Source organism: Pipra filicauda, unplaced genomic scaffold (genome assembly GCF_003945595.2).
Source record: "Pipra filicauda isolate LSUMZ 115617 unplaced genomic scaffold, ASM394559v2 scaffold10_size6260569_pilon, whole genome shotgun sequence".
Lineage (NCBI taxonomy): Eukaryota > Metazoa > Chordata > Aves > Passeriformes > Pipridae > Pipra > Pipra filicauda.
The window spans coordinates 6006412-6027753 of record NW_024103541.1 but is presented as its reverse complement, the minus strand read 5'-3'; the positions used below and the strand labels follow the sequence as shown (position 1 = coordinate 6027753).

Genomic DNA, 21342 nt, shown 5'->3' with positions numbered 1-21342 from the left:
GCGGGTGAGTGGGACTCAATGAAAGTTTCAGTAAACTAAGCTGCAGTAGAAGCAGTATCTGCTGGGGTAGAGTCACGAAACCACTCTAATTTTAATTAAAGAATTTTGCCCTCTTGCCCTTTGCAGTTCATCATAGAAAGATGTGTTTTGTTTTAATAAATTGAGCTTTGGGAGAAAACTCACTCAGGATAATAAGCTAAATGTTCAAATATATTAGAGGGGTAATTTCCCTTGTATCATCACCATTAAACAAATGAAGAAGTATGTCAAGTATTTCCGATATTATGTATTTACTACCCTGCAGAGGAAGAAAGACATGATAGCAATGAACTATGAACTATAAAAAAGAAATATGAGAAGGGTACATAATTCCTCTTAGTGGATTGAGAAGATAATTTTGAGTGGGATGCTGGTGGTTTTTACTTTGCTCTTACTTCATTTTCTCTTTTTTTTTTTTTGTCTTCTTTTTTTTCCATGTACTACAATGTACAATGGTAAGAAAACTAATGATTATTTTCTTTTCCATGGAAAGAGACATACAGGATGATGCAGGGGCAAAGAGCCCGTTTCTGAAAATAACTGAGGAAAGACATCTTGTTTATTGAAAGTCAGCCACTTCACTGATGTATAGGAAATTTGAATCACTTGACTTAAAGGCATAGAAATATAATGAAACTTTTAAATATTTTCGTAGCAACGTTCTAAATATTTTGCAGCAACTGGTCCTGTTCCAGCCAGTGTATTTAATCTGGTTCATCCACAAGCCTCTTCTTAGCCCAATGCCTTGGCCATCCACATAACTAGATTCTTTATGCTGATCAGTCACCAAAGGCCAACCTACTTAATTCTAATTATTGGATTATTTTACTTTTAAATTTTTTCAGTAGGAGACTTTTATAATTAGTTTTCTGAACTGTGCCTAAGAACTCTTTTGGTTTTTATAGAGGACAATGAAGCAAGGAAAGTCTTGTTTCCAAACTTACAGTGGCTGATAATGAATCAGCACTGACTTGCATCACTGGTTTCAAAAACAGCCAGTTTATTCCAGCCCTTTCCAGATAATAGTATTGGCAAACTGTTTTAGCTTTCCAATAACTGAATAAATTTTAAATTAAAACCAAACACGTACCATCAAGCCAAATATATTCTATAATCTATTGCTACTTGAACTCGTCTACTGTAAGTCCTCAATGGCTTAGTTGTTCCTAGTCTTTGGGAAGTAAATCTCATGGCTGCTGCCTGTTTCTCCTTGCCTCTGTGCTCTGGGGTGCTGTCCTCTATGCCATCTGTCTTAGCCCACTCCTGCTGAAGTGTTCAAAAGCAGGTCTTTCCCAGATGTTTGAACCTTCCTCCTGCCAGCTCATGTCCTCCTGCTGTTCACATCTTCCACTGTGGTTTTTCCATCCATCCTACAAGCTACCCATGAGGGTGTGAAGCTCCATGCTCCATAGTTGGCACAGACTCTGGATAGCTTTCAGTGGTCAATGCACCTTACCAGTTGGGATATGGAAATAATATCGTCATATAGATGAAGACTAATAGAAACCTCTTCTGGGCAGACAGTTCAATTCAGTTAGTATGTGGGGAGTTTTCAAGGGAAGAGAATGTATTTCTTGCAGACATGTAAAATATTGATCTTTCTATTTTTCTCTCTCCTTTTACATTTTTTTTTCCTAAGCCAGTTGAAATTCATGGCAATTTCTTTTTCGGCGTGGAAAAATCAAGATGTTCTAGTAGAGATATGAATTTACACAGGGATGTTGAAAATAGCTCTACCCGCTGGATGTAAGAAGAGCTGTTCAGATTGATTCTGTTTGTCATTGCTGTAACCATTTGCTGCTATCATTAGAGAGAGACCGCTGAACCACTGTTCCACCAAACAGCTCCATCTCCTGAAATGGGAGAGTGCCTTAATATAAATAACTGTACATTAACTCATTGTCTCCATGACTAGTCAAAGAGACATGGAGAAAGCCACACATATCTGCATTTTTCTCACTATTCAGTTCAATGAAAGCTTTAAAATGATTTCTAAAATCAACTCTGGTGCCTCCTGGGAATTTTAGTGTGACTAACAGCTGGTAGACTTTTATTTTCTAACTAAGTCTAAGGAAAATAAAAGAATATTGAATTGCATCTCCTATGATGCACTGCAGCACTGGTTCAGAAGTTGAATGTTTTGGATCACAATGTGTAGAGCTTCTCAGTTTTTGGCACATGTTGAAAAGGTAAAAACTTTCAGATTGACTCTGTTTTCTACTATGCAATGCTCACGAAGCAGTAATCAATTAAAATTTGCTAACTCAGCCAAGTGCCCAACAGAATATGCTGCAACTAGTATTCCTGCTTTGTTATGTCATAAAACTGTGTTTAATTGTTTTAAGTGTACCATCGTGTCATACCCCATCAACTACTTGTAGAAAGGGAATTTTGCTGCGTATCAGAATTTTTCGCCTTTAGCCTGCTCATGCAGTAAACTCATGTTTTAATGAAAGTTACTCACTTTCTGGCTTCAGATATTTCAGTGAAGCCAGAAAGTGAGTAACTTTCATATCACACACATCAGTGTGTCCAAGTGTGGTACAAGGCACACTGAAAAGGCAGAGTGAGTAACTTACACTGTTCCGGATTTGTTCCTTCTCAAGGTAGAATGATATGAAATGCCCTTTTCCAGGGCAGTGAATCCATCACCTTCCAGGTGGAAGAAAATTTCTTATATGCAATTATTTACTTCACATTAATATTTTAGTCAGGATGCTGTTTAAAATATGCTTTAGTTCACATATAGTGTTGATTTCTTTCCTAAATTATGTTGCATGCAGTTGTAAAATTATAGGATCCTCAAGACAGTGTATTGAGATCTGGAATTTTTACCAAAAAAATGAGAACATAGATAAACATTTAATGTTCATTTTAGCACAGCCAAATGTAATTACATATATTCATTGTAAAAGCAGTTTATAAATCCATTTTTTTCTATGATATTCCAAGTTCCAGTCCAATGGCTCTTTTCTTACTGTTATGTGCTACAGAGAAAGCTCTGGGCTACTTACTTGACTGACATAACAAGCGGTCTTTAAATAGTTCAAAGTATTGGATATGGGTGCAAGAATAATGATCCGGTGCCAGAAGGTCTGAGGAATACGTGTAGTTGGCAAAGAAAAGGTAAGTCACAGAAGTCAGGGAAAATCATCTCGGTTTTATTAATCCTGTCAGATTTTCTCTATTGAAATGAATGTTAAGTGTATTCTGCAAAGAGTCCTTGCTAGGTTGCATTGAAGGAATCTGCTATTTCAGTCTGCCTTTTATATTTTAATGATAGTATTTCAGTGCCCTTCTTTCCATGTGTCATGCCTTCTTGGAGGTAATCGGTAGATAATGTGACTTACCTTTTTTAGTGATCAGGCATGTGGGACAATTGAAAATTCATTCTCCCTGCTGAATGAAATGAAATTTTCCAACACTGTGTTATAGATCTAGGTGACTGTGTTTATCCCAACACATCTATCATTTCGGAGAGTGAGACTCAGAAGTTTTTTTAAATAGTTTCTCTCAGCTGTGCACTCTGGGCCCAGCTCTTTCTGTGAGCTCCTTATTGCTCACAGTGGCATTTGTTTCAGAGGAAAGATTGTGGGACAGAGATTTTAGTATCACATCCTACATTTTTAATTTACATACTAATGCATGCAATATGGCTGAGAGTAATGACAGTTCTACAGTTCATAAACTAAATAAGTAGTTGCGGTTCCTTTCAAACTAATATTATTTTAAAAATCCCGCTATTCTGTGGATGTTCTCCACTAGTCACATAGGAAATCCCAATTAATTTACCTCAGCTGTTAGAGCTGAATTCCTTACAACTCTTATATAGTAAAATAATTTCTCTTTTAATTTCTCTATACTGACCTTGGAAAATGCTTAAACAGTAATGAGGTCTGCGTAGTGATTCACTTTTTCTTAATTTGGTAGTGATTTCTTTTTTGTTAATTTTGTAGAAATACAGGGATTCTAGGCAGGTATGCTTACACTCACACACTAGAATTAATGGAGCTGTGCTGAATTCTAGAATGTAAGGGTCTTGGCTCCTGTGTTGGGAAATGTTTAACTACACATATGAAATCTGTGATCAGCATACTCTTGAAATTCAGTATTTGCTGGCTTTATTATGCAGAGGTTTGTTTTATTATAAGGACAGTCTTTTCTTTCTTCCTGTGTTTTGTTGGTTTTGTTGTTTTTTTGGGGGGTTTTTTTTTGGGGTTTTTTTTTGTATGTTTGGTTTTGGTTTTGTTTTTTTTTTTTTTTTTTTTTTTTTTTTTTTTTTTTTTTTTTTTTTTTTTTTTTTTTTTTTTTGGTTTTTTGTTTTAAATTTGTTTTGTTTTGTTTTTTAATTATATATTTTATATATTGCCTATCCCTGCCAGTTTTAAGTTGCCTTTCCCCAGACAGATCCTCCATTCTTTTTCGTCTCAGGCTGAACACCGTCCCTCTGCTTCCCACACCAGGCAGCTAAGGCAGGGTGTGTGCACCAGGACAGCCCCTGCTCTGCCATGCAGAAGTGTGCACCTGTGACCTTCCCACTGAGACCAAGAGCTGCCATCTGATATTTTTGACGTTTGGGCCCATGTTTCCTGTGCAGGTGGACACGTGCTTAGATTGCCTGGCAGGGCTCTCCAGTTCCATCTGGGATATACAGGCACATAATGCCATCTAGAGGGCACAGTTTCTTCCCTTCCCACAGGAATACCTGTGATCCCTGCTGGCCTTCCATCACATGTGGTGGCAGTGCTCGTTCACCTTTGTGATTCATGGATTTTCCTATTCGTCTTCCGGGTTGTGTGTACTCGGACTTGGAAATCATGTAGGAGAACAGAAGCGCTTACATGGTAATTACAGCTGTTTCCCTTCAATAAACCAGCAGGTTTCCTTCTTGTCTTCACTCAAGTGGTCTTTCCCCCCAGAAAAATCCTTCTGATTTTATTTTAAGTGCTCTGCGTGTCAATGTTTAGGTTCTTCAGGAAAAAGTTCTTTTAAATAGAGGAAGCTAGTAAGACCTGGGGTTTTCATTCATCTTTTTGTTATACTGTAAGAAGAAAAGTACTTACATATTGGCTACTTTGCCAGACAAAATCCTCTCTGAAGTTATTGAAGCAACAGTTTCAGGTCAGCTAAGAAGTAGATTTGAGGGTTGTGCATTATGTGCGACTGTTGTGTGTTGCATCTCCCCTGTTGACATACTTGTTTAGCATTTCTCTTAAGAGTTAATAATAAGCTAGAAATGAGTGGAGATAGGCTTTTCAGTGAAGAGGCCATGTAGCTGAAACAGCTAAAGATTCTCCTTACTTGCCTCCAATACCTCTTTTTTTTTCATCTTTTGAACTTTACAGTTTGCTTCTTTAGACCTTAGACATGTGCCAGAGAAAAGCCTGTTGCCTCCTCCTTGATAATTTCCTTCAGTCCTGTATCGTATTTGATGTCATTATACTTTAACTGCTGTTACCAATAATGACTGTTTTAATATTTTTTTAATAAGCAATGAACGTTCTTTCTGTAACCTTAAATCTGATCTGTATCGCCAAAAAATAGAGTTTTATTAGATATTGTAGTGTCTCCCCAGTGCCATGCAGAGACAGCTGTTACGTACATACATCCATAAATTTGACTCAGTTAAGGTAGGAGGCATGAAAGAGAGAAAAAGGCTGTGTTACAAGCTTTATAAACAGCGTAGGAATGATATGTCTTCCTATGGGTTGCTACTGCTGCTGTGCTTTTCACACCTGGGGTACCACTGAATCCCATCAACTTTGACTTAATGTACGTGCCATATGAGACTGTTATTGTCAGACAAAGCTCAGTTTTTTTAAGAACTGCAGGTTTCTTCATTCTCCAAAGTGTGTAGTCTAAGGCTTTTCTTGGACCTCCCAGGGCTGTAGTTTACCAACAAATGTAAGTAAAAGGAACAAAATCTGAGATAAATTGTATATGTTGAAGGGCAAAACTAAATAAATAATTGAGGAAGTGTTTAATATTACACAGTAGCACTTAATAATATATAATTATAATAGCATTTACTTTTCATGTAGCTGGCTTGAATGTATATGTTTCTGTACAGGTTCATATTTTCTATTTTAATGAAGTAAAAAGCTATAAATTATCCAAGTAGAAAAATGGCTCTGGAACATCTCTGCTATGTATGGGAAGAAGTCTTCCCAACAGGCTTGTCTTTTATGTTGCTGTTATGGGATACACTCTTTTCCTGCCAGTTGACTTCCTTAGAGCTATCCCTATTAATTTAGGAAGATAGCCTGTTTTAATTATATGTCTACCTTAGGAGCAGTGCAGTGTAACAGGAGCAGACCCTCAGAGCCAAGGTGGCATTCTAAGGACCTGACACCCATATTGTGCACATTTTGGGGAGTTCACTTTGACTGAGCTCTAGTTAAGCCCATCAGCAGCTGGGTCTAGTTAAGCCCATCTTTGCATTTCATGTAAAAGAAACCCAGTCCATTGGCTCCAAGGCCACACCATAGTGGGAGCTGTAGTCTGGTTGGAAAAATCACCTGAGATCAGGACACTCACTGCTCACCCAAGCCAAAAAGCTGATGTAGGTGGACCTTAGGTCAACCAGCACAATAGGAGTCATTTCATATAACTTGTTAGGATCACAGTCTGGTGATGCCACATCAGACAATTTCCAAGGGATCCTCATCCCTCTGCATCCATCTTCTTTAAGTGAGCACAGTCTGCACAGGGCAGAAAAAGCAGGCAAAACTCCACACTGTTGAAGCTTTCAAAAGACAGAATTTGGGGTCTGATAGAATTTGGGATCTGAGTTGTCGTTCTTTTGGGCCAAATAAAATTACTCTGCAAATTCACTGTTCCACCCTAAATGATTAAAGATTAAATGAATCAGAGCTTTCCATTTAACGAATGTCAGTGCAGAAGCCAACGTGCTGTGTATCGCTGTGTGGAGCGAATGGCATTGCCTGCTACTTACTGTGCCTATAAAAACAAAAGAGAAAAATGTTCCAAGCTCCCAGGAGAAACAAGGTGATGTTTGCAAATAGAGTTTCATTTCAGTTAGCAAGAAATGAGCAGTAATTTTGTGATTCAGTTATTGGGAGTTAGCTATTGGCTACCAAACAATTGCTGCGCGTTACATGGCATTTGATTCTCTCCCTACCTGTCCTGCTCCGCTTTGCTTCACGCTCTCTTAGCTGGGAGGGAGAGAAATAACAGGAGCCATCAAAAGAAGTTCATTTTGAAATACCTGGGGCAGTTGACTTATGGGTGACTTCTGATGAAGAGAGTGAAATTGCAGGAAACATTGCCTTCAGGAATAACCCAGTGCTCCCCTGTAGTTAAAACAGAGAAACTTGTTATAAATTTATACCAGGAACTGTGAAACAGTCTACATTAATAGCTTATAGTGCTGGAAACCTTTTAACTTGAAGTCTGTAAAGGAATAGAATAAAGTGATTCAGCATAGGAGAAGGAAAATTTTATATTTTATTATGTTTTTAAATATTTTGTGACAGTATCAATTATAACATCACATAATATTTTACATCTATTGCATAGTATAGCAAAGAAAAGTAATTATTTTTCTCAGAATTCAAATAACAATTTTTAAAATGGAAAACCAGTTGTACCTTTTTTTTCCATTTCATAAAAAGTCATACATGTTTCTTTGGAGGAAAAAAAAAAGATTATCCCCCTTGGATAGCAGAAAACTGGTATGAGTTTCCAATCACGCAGCCAGTGAATGTGACATTCAGATATATGGGATCAGTGTTTTCGGGACTGTCAGCTTAAAATCATCTTGTTTCATAATTACTTTTGTTTGAACTAAATGAAGAAACTTAGGATAAATAATTAGGAAAAAATATTTCTTGATAAATATTCAGCATCCACTTTCTCTGAAGACAGAGCAAAACATCTGTTGTTTTACCTTTCAGTGAGCTCCAAAATAATTGGATATGGGATACAATTGTGTTGTAGATTATACATTAAATGACACATAGGAAAAAAGACAGAAATGCAGTAAAGCTCTGAATCTTGCTATCATCAGCCCCAATGAGCACAGTCAGTTGCCCAATTTCCCTGGGGAAGGGGAATGGGTGAATGGGGAGGAGGTTAGTGTTGGTGTTCCTTCAAGACAGTGGCAAATTTAGCTCCAAATTTGAACTGTTTATTAAAATTCAACAGCAACCCTTCAGATCAGGTTCACAGAGCAGCCCAGAAGTACCATTTACAGAATTAAAGCCATTTTTTGCATTGACCTATGAAATCATATTTTATTTTTGTTCTAATGGTATCAGAAAAGATATATAAAAACTACTTTAAAGGAAAATAACTGCTATTGAGAAAAAGAATTTATAGAAATTAAAATTAAAAAAATCCTGAATATACACGTGTAGAACCATTCTCTCACTCCTCTCTGCAACTGGACAGAGGAAATAAAATTTAACAAAGGGTTCATGAGTTGAGATAAGGACCAGAAGAGGTCACTTAGTGATCACCATCATGGGCAAAACAGACTCAAAGTGGGGTTATTAATTAAATTTATTACTAAAAGAATCAGAGCAGGAGAATAACAAGTATAATCTTAAAGACACCTTTCTCCATCTCCTTCCCAAGTTCTACCTCCTCCCCCCCAGTGTCACAGGGAGATGGAGAATGGGAGTTAAGATCAGTTCATCACAAGTTGTTTTCTGCCTCTGCTCTGAGAAAGGAGTCCTTCCCCTGCTCCCCATGGGGTCCCTCCCATGGCAGGCAGTCCTCCACGAACCTCTCCAGTGTGAGTCCATCCCACGGGCAACAGTTCACAAACTGCTGCCACCTGGGTCACTTTTCCATGAGGTGCAGTCCTTCAGGCACAGGCTGCTCCAGTGTGGGCCCCCAGAAGGGCCACAAGTCCTACCAGGAGAACATCCTCCACTGTGGGCTCCTCTCCCCACAGGTCAGCAGATCCCTGCCAGGACTCTGCTCCAGCATGGGCTTCCCATGGCTTAGCTTCCTGATACTTCATTTCAACGTTTTCTACCTGATTCTCTTGACCATAGTTTTTAATTTATCTCAGTTTTTAAAGAAAAATAAGTCACTTTTTTAAAAAATCAATTGGATTACAAAATTATATTCTATTCCTGGATTTAATAGTTTAGTGTGATCTGCCAAAATTTGAAAAGGCAAATTAAATTTGCTAAAAGAAATATGTAAATTCTTGAATTTCAGCTTTTGAAGAAAATGAGCTTAAGGTCTTTGTGACTTACTCCTATGCATAGATATTGAGATGTCTCCTGTAAAGACAGTTTGTCCCTTGGTTGTCTTTTTCCTTACCCACTTCTCAGTGACAAGAATCAGTAGTAGTATTGCCTGTTTGTGCTATGAACACCTCAGCTGGACAAGTGGGGGAAAATAAGAAGTAGTTTCTGTTGGAATAAAGATGCCCAATGACTAATTTTCGTACAGAGATCTGAAATGTCTTATTGTTTTCAAACTCCACATTAGATGAACCTTGAAACTGAGTGTGCTACTTAGGGAGGTGTGGATAATGCAATCACAGAAAATACAAAACTGTCACTGTGCCAGTAAGCTCATTGTCAAAATTGCAAAGCTTTGAAGGATAACTCATTTACAGTAAATTCTGAAGTGGCCTTTTTATTGCTTGAAAAACTATCCTAGAATGTGTGAGTTTTCCTCAAGATCTGAATTAAAAAATAAAAAAGTCACCTTTTTTAAACTTTTGAAAAAGAGGTTGCTGTATGTATCATTTCAGAAGGATTCAAAGCCAGAATTTTGTTCCTAGTTTCAAACTTCTCTAAAATGTTTCCATTCAAAGGAAAGCAAATATTTTCTTTGAAAATGACTTCACTGTTTTCTATTGAGCTTCAGCATTGTATATACAGATAAACCACTTCTGTAAAGTGGTCTTAAACTATTCTTTTCTAATTTCAAATAATTACTATTTCAAAGGATTAGAATTTCCCTTTGCAAGAAAAATTGAAACAAATGCAACTGACCAAATGTGATGTGATTAATTCATATAAGAGTTTTCAATGCAAAGATACTTATGGATGTGCTACATACCAGTTGATGTTGTACACAAAATACCATTTCAGATTAAACAGGTCCACACTGCTTGCCTTTATCTGCCTGTGTTAATTGTAGGAATCAGTATCACTTACAATTTTAGGATCTCATACTTTTTTTTAATGGACCAGGGATTTTATTTTTAGTTCTTTGAGAGAGGAAATAACTGCCTGTTAATATTACATGGGAAAGCACAGTAATTCTGTCAGAGTGAAATGCTCTCAGTTCTTAAGGAGAACAGTTCCATAAGGGAACAAATCATTTAAAACAAGAGGGGAAAAAAAGAATGAGATGGAACAGCTGCCTCTCTTCACAGTTTGCAAGGGGAAGGATCACTGAGTGTAAATATTGGAAAATCAGAAAATAAACAAATTTCACAACACACACAATGTTCCTTGCATAAAAATTTAGTCTTATTTCTAACATTTGTGTGGTGGCATCATGACCTGTGATGTGGTGTCCAGGCACACACTTCTAGGGAGACACCCTATACTTTTGGAACGGTGGCAGTTTTGAGAAAGGTGGATGAGCTTCATCATTCCTCCCTCCTGACTGGCCCAGTCAGTGTTGCTGTATGACAACATTGGCGTCACACAACTTCATGCAGAGGAGGAGTGAAAAAATGGGAGTCTTCCTGTGACTTTTGGCTCTCCAGGCTTGTACTTCTCTGCTTTATCAAGTGTATATGCCTTATATAGACCATGTATGTATATTTTTAATGTTAGGAAATAGGGATTTATACTGCCTGTTTTTGCTTATTTAGATCTCTTTTACTCCTCATCCTCAAAAAAATGTTTTATATTGTGATCATTTGGAAAAATTTTGGTGAAAAAAGGAGGACATCTTTCATAATTTTAATCTGTTTGTTCAAAGGCCTATATTGACAGTGCTTTACCAGTGGATGTATTGTAAGTCTATTATTATCTCTACCAGTAGAGTAGAATTCTTCTACTGGTAGAATTTGCTGTTTTCTACAGTTTGCGTGCAGGTAAACATACAACACTATTATTGATATATCTGCTAGTAGCCTAGATATTTATTTGCTCAAACACAAGCCTGTGGTTATGATGCAGTCTGTTTTGCTAAATCTATTCCTAACCTTCTCTTTAAAATGTCAGCTCCAAACATATCTGTGGTGTCAGAAGGGAAAATGTTGAAGGTTTTAAAAGCTTGTCATTCTTAACTACTTTAGAGTTAACAAAAAGAAAAAAGACAAATATTGCAATTCTTGAACCAGCTGAAAATTGTCAGCCCCAACATCTGGAAAATGAAAAAAAAAATAAATAAAGGTATTTCACAGAGGAATTCCCAGGAATATGAGTGTTGCTTTAGTCATTTTTTAGGACACAGTCTCATCAGCAGTGTATGAATCCCATTTGATTTTGGTTTGTTTGATTCAACCCCTGATGTTCATACATTTATCCAATATAAGTAGATTTGAAGGATTAAACTCAGTTGTACCCTTCTTTCAAAAGGGAGGCTTCATATTAGATTGAACACTGTTGTTTCTTCTTGTATGAACTGGTAAACACTCAACAGACAGGAGAAGATCATCATGGTTATGAGCCCTGTCCAGGACTCTGGTTGGAGTCTTTCCCTGTGACCTGCTGAAAATCTGTAGATAAATGAGCAAGGTCTGTGTCCTGATCTCTGGCAGCATGAAGTTGGCACTAATTTGAAAGCTGTTACATAATTTCTTCTGTAAATTCATGTTTAAATACATGAATCTGCTCATCAATAATTGGTGAAACATCATATTCAGCTGCACAGACTTTGGGCTGCTTTTCATTAGGAACATTTAAACCTGAAGTTTTAGTTTTAGTTTTATGATGTTGAATAAATATTTTCTTATTTCTTACATACATTAGTAGAAGGTTATACTGGTCCCTATGAGTCTACAAACCCATTGGTAGCATGGGTATAACATAGCATGGTGAGACAGACTGCTTTTGAGATCTGTCAGTGGCTTGTTCTAATGTCATTTTGTAGCAGTAAAGAATTTAAAAAAATATTGTTGAAATTGTGAATTGCAAGAATGATCCCTACCAGTGCTGCCCAGTAAGGCTTAATGTGGCCTTTTTATAGACAGAATTATAATTGACACGTGCATGGTTCTGTGTTTTCTTATTTAATGTCACATATGTATTACTTCCATGCCATGTTTTAACTGAATGGGAATTGAACAGTGGCAGAGTATTTCAGATAAAATGTTTTGAGTGGGGTTAAAGATAATAGTCTATCACAAAAAAAAAAAAAAAAACCCAACCAAAAAACCAACATAAGAAAATAATGCAACCGAGAAGGTTGAAGGCGCCCTTTTGTTTTGTAGCAAGGGTGAGAAGACTGGCTGTCATCATATCACTACTTTGTCCTTTTAGTGGTTTTTTTTTTCCCCATCTCCATTATCCAGAAGAATTGATTAAGAGCAGGACATTAGAAAAAAGTCCACACTTTACTTAAGTATCAGTCCACTAAATTTACTGCATCAGTAGCAAGCACTCCCCAGTCTCAGTGTCCTGGAGACAATGGAATTGGCCAGTGGGAAATGGTTTTTTAGTCTAGAATTAAATTAAGGCTTTTGTTGCTACAATTATGTTGATTTAAAAACACAGATCTACTTTTCAGTACTTCTGACCAGCATAACTATAGTGTTAAACTTTTCTCTGGCAATTTGTTGGATTAGTCTTTCAAAGTACAAATTTTCTGCATAACGGGGGCAGAATAATAAAAAAAGTTTCCTGTGGCCAAAGACACGGTAATGGTTCAAGTGGTAAACCCTTCCTAGAGTAGCAGCTTACCAAAAATGCTCTAAGGACCTAAGGAAAAAATGCAACAGCATTACTTCTTTCTTTGCCAACAACAGGTTTTGACCTCTCATGTATGCTGCATGAAGCTGTGACCACAAAATATGCCAAATCAGAGCCTGAATGCAGGAAAAAAATTGCTGAGTACATTTGAAGTGCTTGGACAGCTATTAATACACTGCACTGGGCATGACAAATGAGTGTCTGTGTAAATCAATAAAGCTTTCTATAAATGGACAAATGGTTTAGTATGAATAACAAAGGAGTGCACATGGTAACTGTGTTGTAGCATTCTGTCAGGGATTTTAAAGTTCACAGTCATAACTTTGTTCCTCTTGACCTTTATTGACAATGCCTTCAGAGCATGTTGAGCTGCTAACTAGACGTACAACCTTTAGACCTTCCTCTCCTGCTCATGACTAGATGATCTTTAAAGGTCCTTTTTGATCCAAACCATTCTATGATTCTGTGATCTCCTCTTCCCTTAGTGCAAAATACTACTCTGTGCTTTCTTCTCTCTTCCTTTTGTTTTGTCTCAACTTTACAATGGTTGAGTAAGGAAAAGTATCTTCTATGCAATTCTCTTTTATTCATGCTTCTCTTTTCATGCATTTGAGTAGAAAATTCAATGTTCTGTCTAATTTCATTGTGGTTATAAAACTTAGTGCAAACAGCTGCCCTGCAGGAGAAAATAGTATTCTTCACATCTGTGGAAGAGAGACAAAGTTTATTAGCTGACCCAGAGATAATTTTTATTATTAGTAGAGCCATGTTTTTCATCGTGAGAAAGGAATTAAAATCAGAGTTGACAAAGTCTCATGTAATGACTGTGCCTTAGTAGTGGTATCAATTCAAGGCAACCTCTCTTTTGTTAAAGGACTCTGAAGTTTTAACTTTCAAATTGGTTTTCCATAAATTCAGTTTCACAGAAAAATGTTGTCTCAAATTTAGGAAGTTGAAGGCTATTTAGCATCATCCAAGTCATGATTTAAATCTTTAAATCTTCCAATGTTTGGAGAGACTCTAGTGCAAAATACTTCCTCCGCAACTGGAACTAGGAAGGGCCTCTGTTTTGACATTTTAGGATCCTTGAATGTTTCATTTCGGTATCATTATGCCACAGTTACTTTTGGCTGACTGAATGATGCTGTACTTCGAGAGCTGTCCCCCCAAGAAATTACATGTGTGCCTGAGGTGCTGGTGGCAGGCACTGAATGTTCCTTGTCTGCAGCAGTTGGCTGGGGTGCCTCACTTTTGGTGTCAGCAAGGCTGAGGGACAGAGATGGTTCATTTATGTGTAACATAAAATATACATAAATTCCTAGAGGACAGCTATGCCTGAAACTAGAAATCACTATAGAAATCAGTTGATATATAAGAACTATTCTTAGCAAGCTGGATTTTTCCTGCATAGTCCCCAGCCAGGTTATGGATGGGATTAGTGGTTGCACTGGGGTCAGTACTGCCACTGCCCCCAGGTGCCTGCAAGTGTGCAATAGCTTTCAAGCTGTTTCAAGCTGCTTTCAAGTGAAGGCTTCTTACTACAGCTTAGCCTTCTGTAAGTATGGCCTGGAAATAAAAACGAAAATAAATTCAATAGCAGTTTCCTTCAAGGAAACCGACTTTGCTTAACTGGCAAAAGATGCCCAGAATATGCAATATGGGAGGCAGTTAGATCCCTCTGAGCAAAAATGGAGCAGCCTTACAATAACATCAAAACCCAGTGGTTTCTGTTAAATAAATGAAGGTTTGGATTAGGAGGCAGGGTTTTGAGACCACAAGTGCTATTACAAATTTTCAAAATGAATACTTTTGGGGGAATGAGGATTATTATAAAGTATTCAGTTGCAATATAGAGTGATTTAGTGCATCAAGTATTGGTGTTCCCATGTTGTGGGAACTAGCACAGATTCTTAAGCAAAATCAGTTGAGTGTTCCCTTCTAGTCCAGTCCTCATTACAAAAATGCCAAATAAATAGTCATGATTTGCTTGGCAATCAAGAAGCACAGAAGTCAAGCTAACATTGACTGCATTCCATCCTTTCACTACACTTTTGAAGCCAGTGGTGTGAGAATAGGTTTTATTATACAGATGTTTCCACTGTGGCTCGATAAGAGATGAAATGTACCATTTATTTATAATGCTTTCAAGTTTCGATTTCCTAATTTTAGTAGCCTATTTGTAAAGGAATAGCTCACTGAAATCAGAGATTCAGAACAGATCCAAGAAGACTTTTCTTCCATTTTACAGCCTTATAGCATTCCAAAATATGGAATGAGAGAAGCATGGGGAGCTCTCTGTGTATTTTATATAACACAAGTATGTTTTGTAGTCTTTAACACATTTCTGTGTGGGAGGAGCCTGTCCAAACTATTTCAGGATAAAATCATACAAAATATTTTTATGTTAATGAAAATGAAAATTAAAACCTAAATCCATAGGTATACCAATATGCGTGAGTTAAAGTCTGAAAATCTTTAACTCAGAAATACATTTTTATGCAGCAAATATCTCTTTATTTTACCAGTCAATCTCCAAGAATGTGCCTGTAAAAGCAGACAGAACTATATATGATAGCCTCTTCAGTGTGGAGGACTATTTACCCTCCAGCCTCTGATTTCTTACTGTTGTTTTTGCTTTTGCAGCTTCTGCTTCTACTTTGCTACTTACTTTTGCATCTGCACTTTTTGCTGCCTCATCTCACAGTGCTCTCTGCAGGATCACCCATAGACTCTTTATAGCCATATGTTGAACCCATTCATAGGTGACATTGAGAAAATATGATGCAGAGCATTTTAGCACCTTTACTGGCTTAATTGTACCCTCGAGATAAAGCACTGATTCTGTACAGTTGCTTATTTAGACCTTTAAATAAGTAAACTCTATATGCCCTTGTTTCTTCCCACACTTTATTTTTTTACTCTTTTTCAATATGCTGGATAATAATACATGTTTGCTTTTCCTTCATGATCTTATTTTTATGATTTAGCTCAATTTGAAATTGTTTTTAATAAATCAATTTATTGGACTTGGGATTCTTATTTTGTTGAATCATTGTCTCAACAAGGAAGAGAGAAATGTGCATCTTTCCATAGAATCTTTCCATGCAGTACATTATAAAACTATAAATGTTAACTATATTTAGGACTGTTGTTTTGTGTAACCACAATTCCTTTGAAACAGCATTTGTTTAAGTTTTATAAGTTGACAGAAGGTTAAAGTGAAACAAGAACTGTAAATTGCATAATGGTTATAATTATGTGAATGCATTGATTTTGGTGTTATGGTTGTGTGATGTGAAGTTATGCATGGGAGGCAGAGGGATTCCTAGAGCCAGTTTTAATAGATTAATCATAGATTTTTATATATATTGTTTTAGTTTCTCAGTCTTTAAGAAATAACTAGTTAACACTTGCTCTGATGCAATTGTATGTAGCACACTTTGGAGTTTTACTTTTCTCATACTGTAAGAATTCCTAAAATCAATGCATATATAGGAAAATACTTTGGTTTACTGTAGTTTACACACCAGATCGTGCCATTTTGAAGTTTTAACTATGATAAAAAACATGAGCATAATGGAAATTAAAGATAGATGAAAGGCCCTACTGTAAAGGAAACTTTATCATATTTAAAATTACATATGTGAGGGAAAAAAATTCTGACGTCAAAATTACATTTAGATGTAGTAAAATACCTCTCAGTCTTGAAATAATAAGAGTTTTTTTTAAGTAAAGACTAATAAATGTCTCTGGTTCAGTTAAAGGGCGTAATTCACCAATTATCTATAAAATGACCAGTACACCTGGGGTTCCCACTGCAAAAACCAGGCTTATGAAGACCTGCCACAGTTAAAGTTTACATACAATTTCCTTTTGTTTCCTGTGGTAGTAGCTGCCTGTTTATTTCCAAGTGGTTCTCAGATAGCAGGTTCACTCTAAACAGAAAAGGGAGAGGAAGAGAAGATATGTCAATATCTTTTATAATGTTTCATTACCAACTCTATTGCACCTGGCAAGATGAGATCGCAGACACATGCAAAATATCTGCTATGATATTGTTCTAAATTGTATTGTATAGAGTGAATAATCTCAAAAATTAATGTCACTTATGGTTTTACTCAGAATACCAACTTGTAGCAAAATAAATTGTATGGTGCATTTTATTATGGATCTTGAAGAAGTACAATAAGTAAGCCCCCTGAGAATTTTTATGAGTTGTCATGTAGTACAAGACATCCTTTGATTAATTTACATATTTATTTATTTATTCTATTTTCCTCTAGGCAGAGAATTCAGCACTGGCTCTGGAAAATGAAAATCAGAGAGAACAGTATGAAAGATGTCTCGATGAGGTAAGGTAGATAAAAAGGTTGGTTTTACCTAGTACTATAATTAAATGAATACAAATGAATCTCTCCTTCTCTTACAAGGTTGATATTGTTCTGCAATTTTCCAGTATTACCTCATTCTAATTAGTTCCAAGAACATGTGTCTGGGAGTCAAATGTATTGTTCTCCATGACCTCTGCTGTAAATCCTGTTTTGACCACACCTCTTCACTGAAAAGTTGACATCCCTGTTACCAATATTTGGAACTGGTTTGCTTTCATTAGGAGGAACACATTATAATTTACCTATTAGGTGTTGTGTACCACCTCTTTTCTATAGAGTGGAACATGTATGGCAGTGGCTTCTTCCATCAAGAGTCCCCCAGCTTTTCTATGTAATGTATTCTGTAATTCTGGAATTTTAGTCTCTCAGCTCTCCCTTAGGGTTACATACACAGCTTTTTATGCTGGGTTCTTTTGAGCTGTTGGCTCACTTCTGCTACATTGCTCAGCTTCTGCTCAGAGCTTCCAGTTCCAGCTGCAATATAATTCACTCATTGCTTACTGTCTGAGCACTCCAGCAGTGTTTACACTCCTGAAATGTCTAGCATCTCCTATTGCATGGAGCCTTCTCCAGATATATACTGATGCTTACTTGTTCCTCCTATTTATCCTGAAATAAGGCTCTTCTGAGTTTAAAATAGTTTTAAGACTTTTAGTAGCTGGAAGAGTTGCTCAGCATAAATTGCTTACCCATTCCATAATGAGAATGTGTAGTGGCATAAGTAATTAGGTAACATGCAAACAGAACAAAGCAAAAACTACACCAGCTGCACCTTTGAGAAAAGAGTGCGTGAGCACGCAAACCACCCAGAGCAGATGACAATTCTTGTCTTCATACCAGCTTTTTAAATTTTTAATCTGCATTTGCTGAAGTGTTAGTGGCACGAGCAGCACAGCTCTAGTACAAGAAACCTCCGCATTACTGCAGATTTTCATCAGCAAATCCGTACTTTTGCCTCTATGGCATATTTTTATCAGGGAGCTGGAGTAAAAGACTTGCAGATACAGTTTCCCACTAGGTCATGCTGCCTGTTCTGTGGCACTGGGATACCAGCAGAGCCTTCATCTGCATTGGCCTGAGTCACTGCTTTCCTTGCACACTTGAATGATATATGGATATCTTGGTGATAAGGATGAAATTACCATATAATTACTAACTTCAGTTTAAACTACAGAGCTTGACTTAAAATTATTCTCTGATTGTCTAGGACAAAATCTGCTTACATAATTAATTTTGGAAATGAGTAAAGCACTATAACTGTCCATTTCAGCAAAACACTCCATGCAGATTATAAGGACAGAGGATATGATTTTATTCTGTTTACAGTAACAGGATGAATTTCTGACCCAGGGTTGTGTTTTTTACACACTCTGTCAGTATAAAGATCAAATAATCATATCAAACTATACTCTGAACTTTAATATCTTCAGCATTACATTGCATGTTTTCAGTTCTTCTGTATTATCACAGCAGTATCCATCTTCTCCCACTATGTTAACTTTTTTCGGGAGAAAGTGCTTCTCATCACCTGTGGATTTGTGCTTTCCTGCTTTGTTTTTTGTTTATCTTCTCTCTTTTTTTTTCATGTTCTGTTTTGTGTGCAGTGACCTCTCTTGTTCTTTCCCCATGGCTTGCTATCATTGTTTTCTTCTCCTTCCTCTCTCAGCCCACACGGTGCTTTGGCAGTGGCACTGTAACCAGCATTGTTTTAGCTGACATAAGCTAGGACCTAATCCTTTCTGGTCACTGAGGTGAAGAAATGTTGCCAGTGACTGAGGCAAGAAAATCATACTTAATAATTGCAAGTTCTGCAGGAGTCCCAGGTTAGCATCCCCCTGAGCACATTGCTTAGCATCCCCCTGAGCTTCACAAGAAATTGTGCATTCTTACCGTCCTTCTTTATAGTAACAATGATGAGAATAGGAGATGAGACATAAATGTAATTATTTAATAACCCAAAAAATGATTGGAGAACCTTTACTTCCAACTAAAATCTTCTGAGCATATTTTGTATGTGACAAAGTCCTTTCTAGACAGGGATTCTTACCGGAGATCTTAAGGACATAAAATGCTTTCAATAAATACTTAAAAAAAAAAGAAAGAAAGAAAAAGAAAAAAAATGTTCCACTTGAAAACTTCTTCCCTTTAAACTTGATTCTTCCTTTGTTCATAACTCATCTTAAGCCAAACCTACTTCTCAAAGGAGAAAATCTCTTCAGACCTTCCCCAGTTAGGGCTTCAGAAATTCTTCAGCAGCTTGTAGGAGCAGATGCATCCTCTACAGCTGTGTATCTGGCTGTGCTGCATCCCCACTTTGCCCCAAGGGAGACCTGGCAGGTTTAAAGGGAGGAACACGGCTGTTCCTGAGCACACAAGGCTGTGATGACACCCAAACCTGAGATAGCTAAACCTGTCACCAAAACATTTGAGTGCCTACGACAACCATTATTTTAATTTTACATCTGCAGTCCCATTAGTTGTGAGTGCATTGAACTTTTCTTGGGTTGATGCACAAGGAAAGCTTTCCTCCAAAGCTACCACCTAGCCATGCTACCTGGTTACATGTTTGGGAAGCCTGACATGCCCTTGAGGTAGTGAAAGTTGGGAACATCGTTTGATAACTATTGAGAGAACGCTGCCATTTTTCACTCATCACTCAGCATTGTCAAATTGCAGCTTTTCTCCCCTGGGCACACTCTGCAAACTCCGCTCAGGGCATTCAAGCATCATTTCATCCGGCCACCCTTCCAGTATGATGTGCTTGCTCCCTTGGGCCTCACAGCAGTGTGATGAGGCCTCTTGCTATGCACAGTGAGCTTTCTGCCAAGGTGTTGGTGGCCATTAAGCTGCATATGAAGGAAGTAAAAATAGCCATTGTGATTTTTCTGTCTGTCTGTAGGTAAAAGATACCGGAGCTGAGTTGTTAGACCAATGCTTGCCATTATTTTATCTCATTTTTCTTTTTTTTAGTCAATTATTTTACATAGTTCTTTTCGTTCATACAATGCCCCACATTTAATATTGTATGAGTGCTTGCAATTGTGACATAAAAATGCATGCTCTGTAATCATTTTCATGATAAAATTCAATGAAACTCAAATTTTCAGAGAGATTAAATCTGCAAAACATATGGATCAAGCTGAACGAGTCCTCTATGAATTTTAACAATTATTCACTGATTTTGAAATAATTGTTCATCTCTGAAGTGTACATGTAAAAAACTTTAGAACAGTCTTTGGAAGAAGATGTCATTGAAATGTTCCAGTACTTGATAAATAGGAAAAGAGCTCATTTAATTTCAGATATACTCCATAAACGTATCTTTCTGTCTCTGAAAAATTTAATGCAAAACCGAGGATTGTCCTCTTGTACCTTTGGGCTTTGAGGTTAACATGCCTAATCCTAGTTTCTTATCCTGGAATTCAGCTGTCAGTTTATTGGTAAGTGGTAATGTCATGGTTATTCACATCACTGTGTCAGCTGAGATTCTGTCAAGCTTCACCATACTCATATGCAGGAAATTATGCAACTTAGGGTGGATGATATTTTTGCTGATGTTTTAAGAATTAACTAATCAACAATGTAAAGTTATCTTAAAAAGGCATTCTATTTTTAAGATTTGAATAAAAAATGAGGTCTTTCATTTTGGTACACGTGAAATATCTTTGTGCATATAGAATCATACGTTAAAGGCAGCTGTGTAAAATATCAGTACTTGTAAAATGTATAACAGATGTTACACTGGAGTCTCTTTTCCTTGATTCATTCTTTTATACATTTTCTATTAAGAACACTTTATGGCATGTATATGTAAACATAATTAAATAAGGAAAAAATGAAGCTGGATCTTTTATCTCTTTCACTGCAATCCAGAGAAGGAAACATCACCTAAGGATCTTGGCTATTAAGTCCAAAGGAAAGGCAGTCAGTGTGAAAGCACTTCTGCCGAATAGCATACCAAGCAACAGCCATCTCTATTCTGTTCCTTGTTTCACCTTGATTAACTGCATGAATCACAGGTCAAGTAATTTTACAACCTGCTTTTTACTGGGATT

The 21342-nt window shown here is 37.0% G+C and overlaps 1 protein-coding gene across 4 annotated transcripts in view; it reads left to right on the top strand.

Annotated features, from left to right (window-relative positions):
• Positions 1-21342, top strand: part of NCKAP5 (NCK associated protein 5) — a 350456-nt gene that overhangs the window by 232525 nt on the left and 96589 nt on the right. For all 4 annotated transcript variants that reach the window (XM_039382174.1, XM_039382176.1, XM_027723607.2 and 1 more), the window contains exon 7: positions 17180-17248. In XM_039382174.1, coding sequence (XP_039238108.1) covers positions 17180-17248 — 69 coding nt within the window. The remainder of the gene's footprint in view (positions 1-17179; positions 17249-21342) is intronic.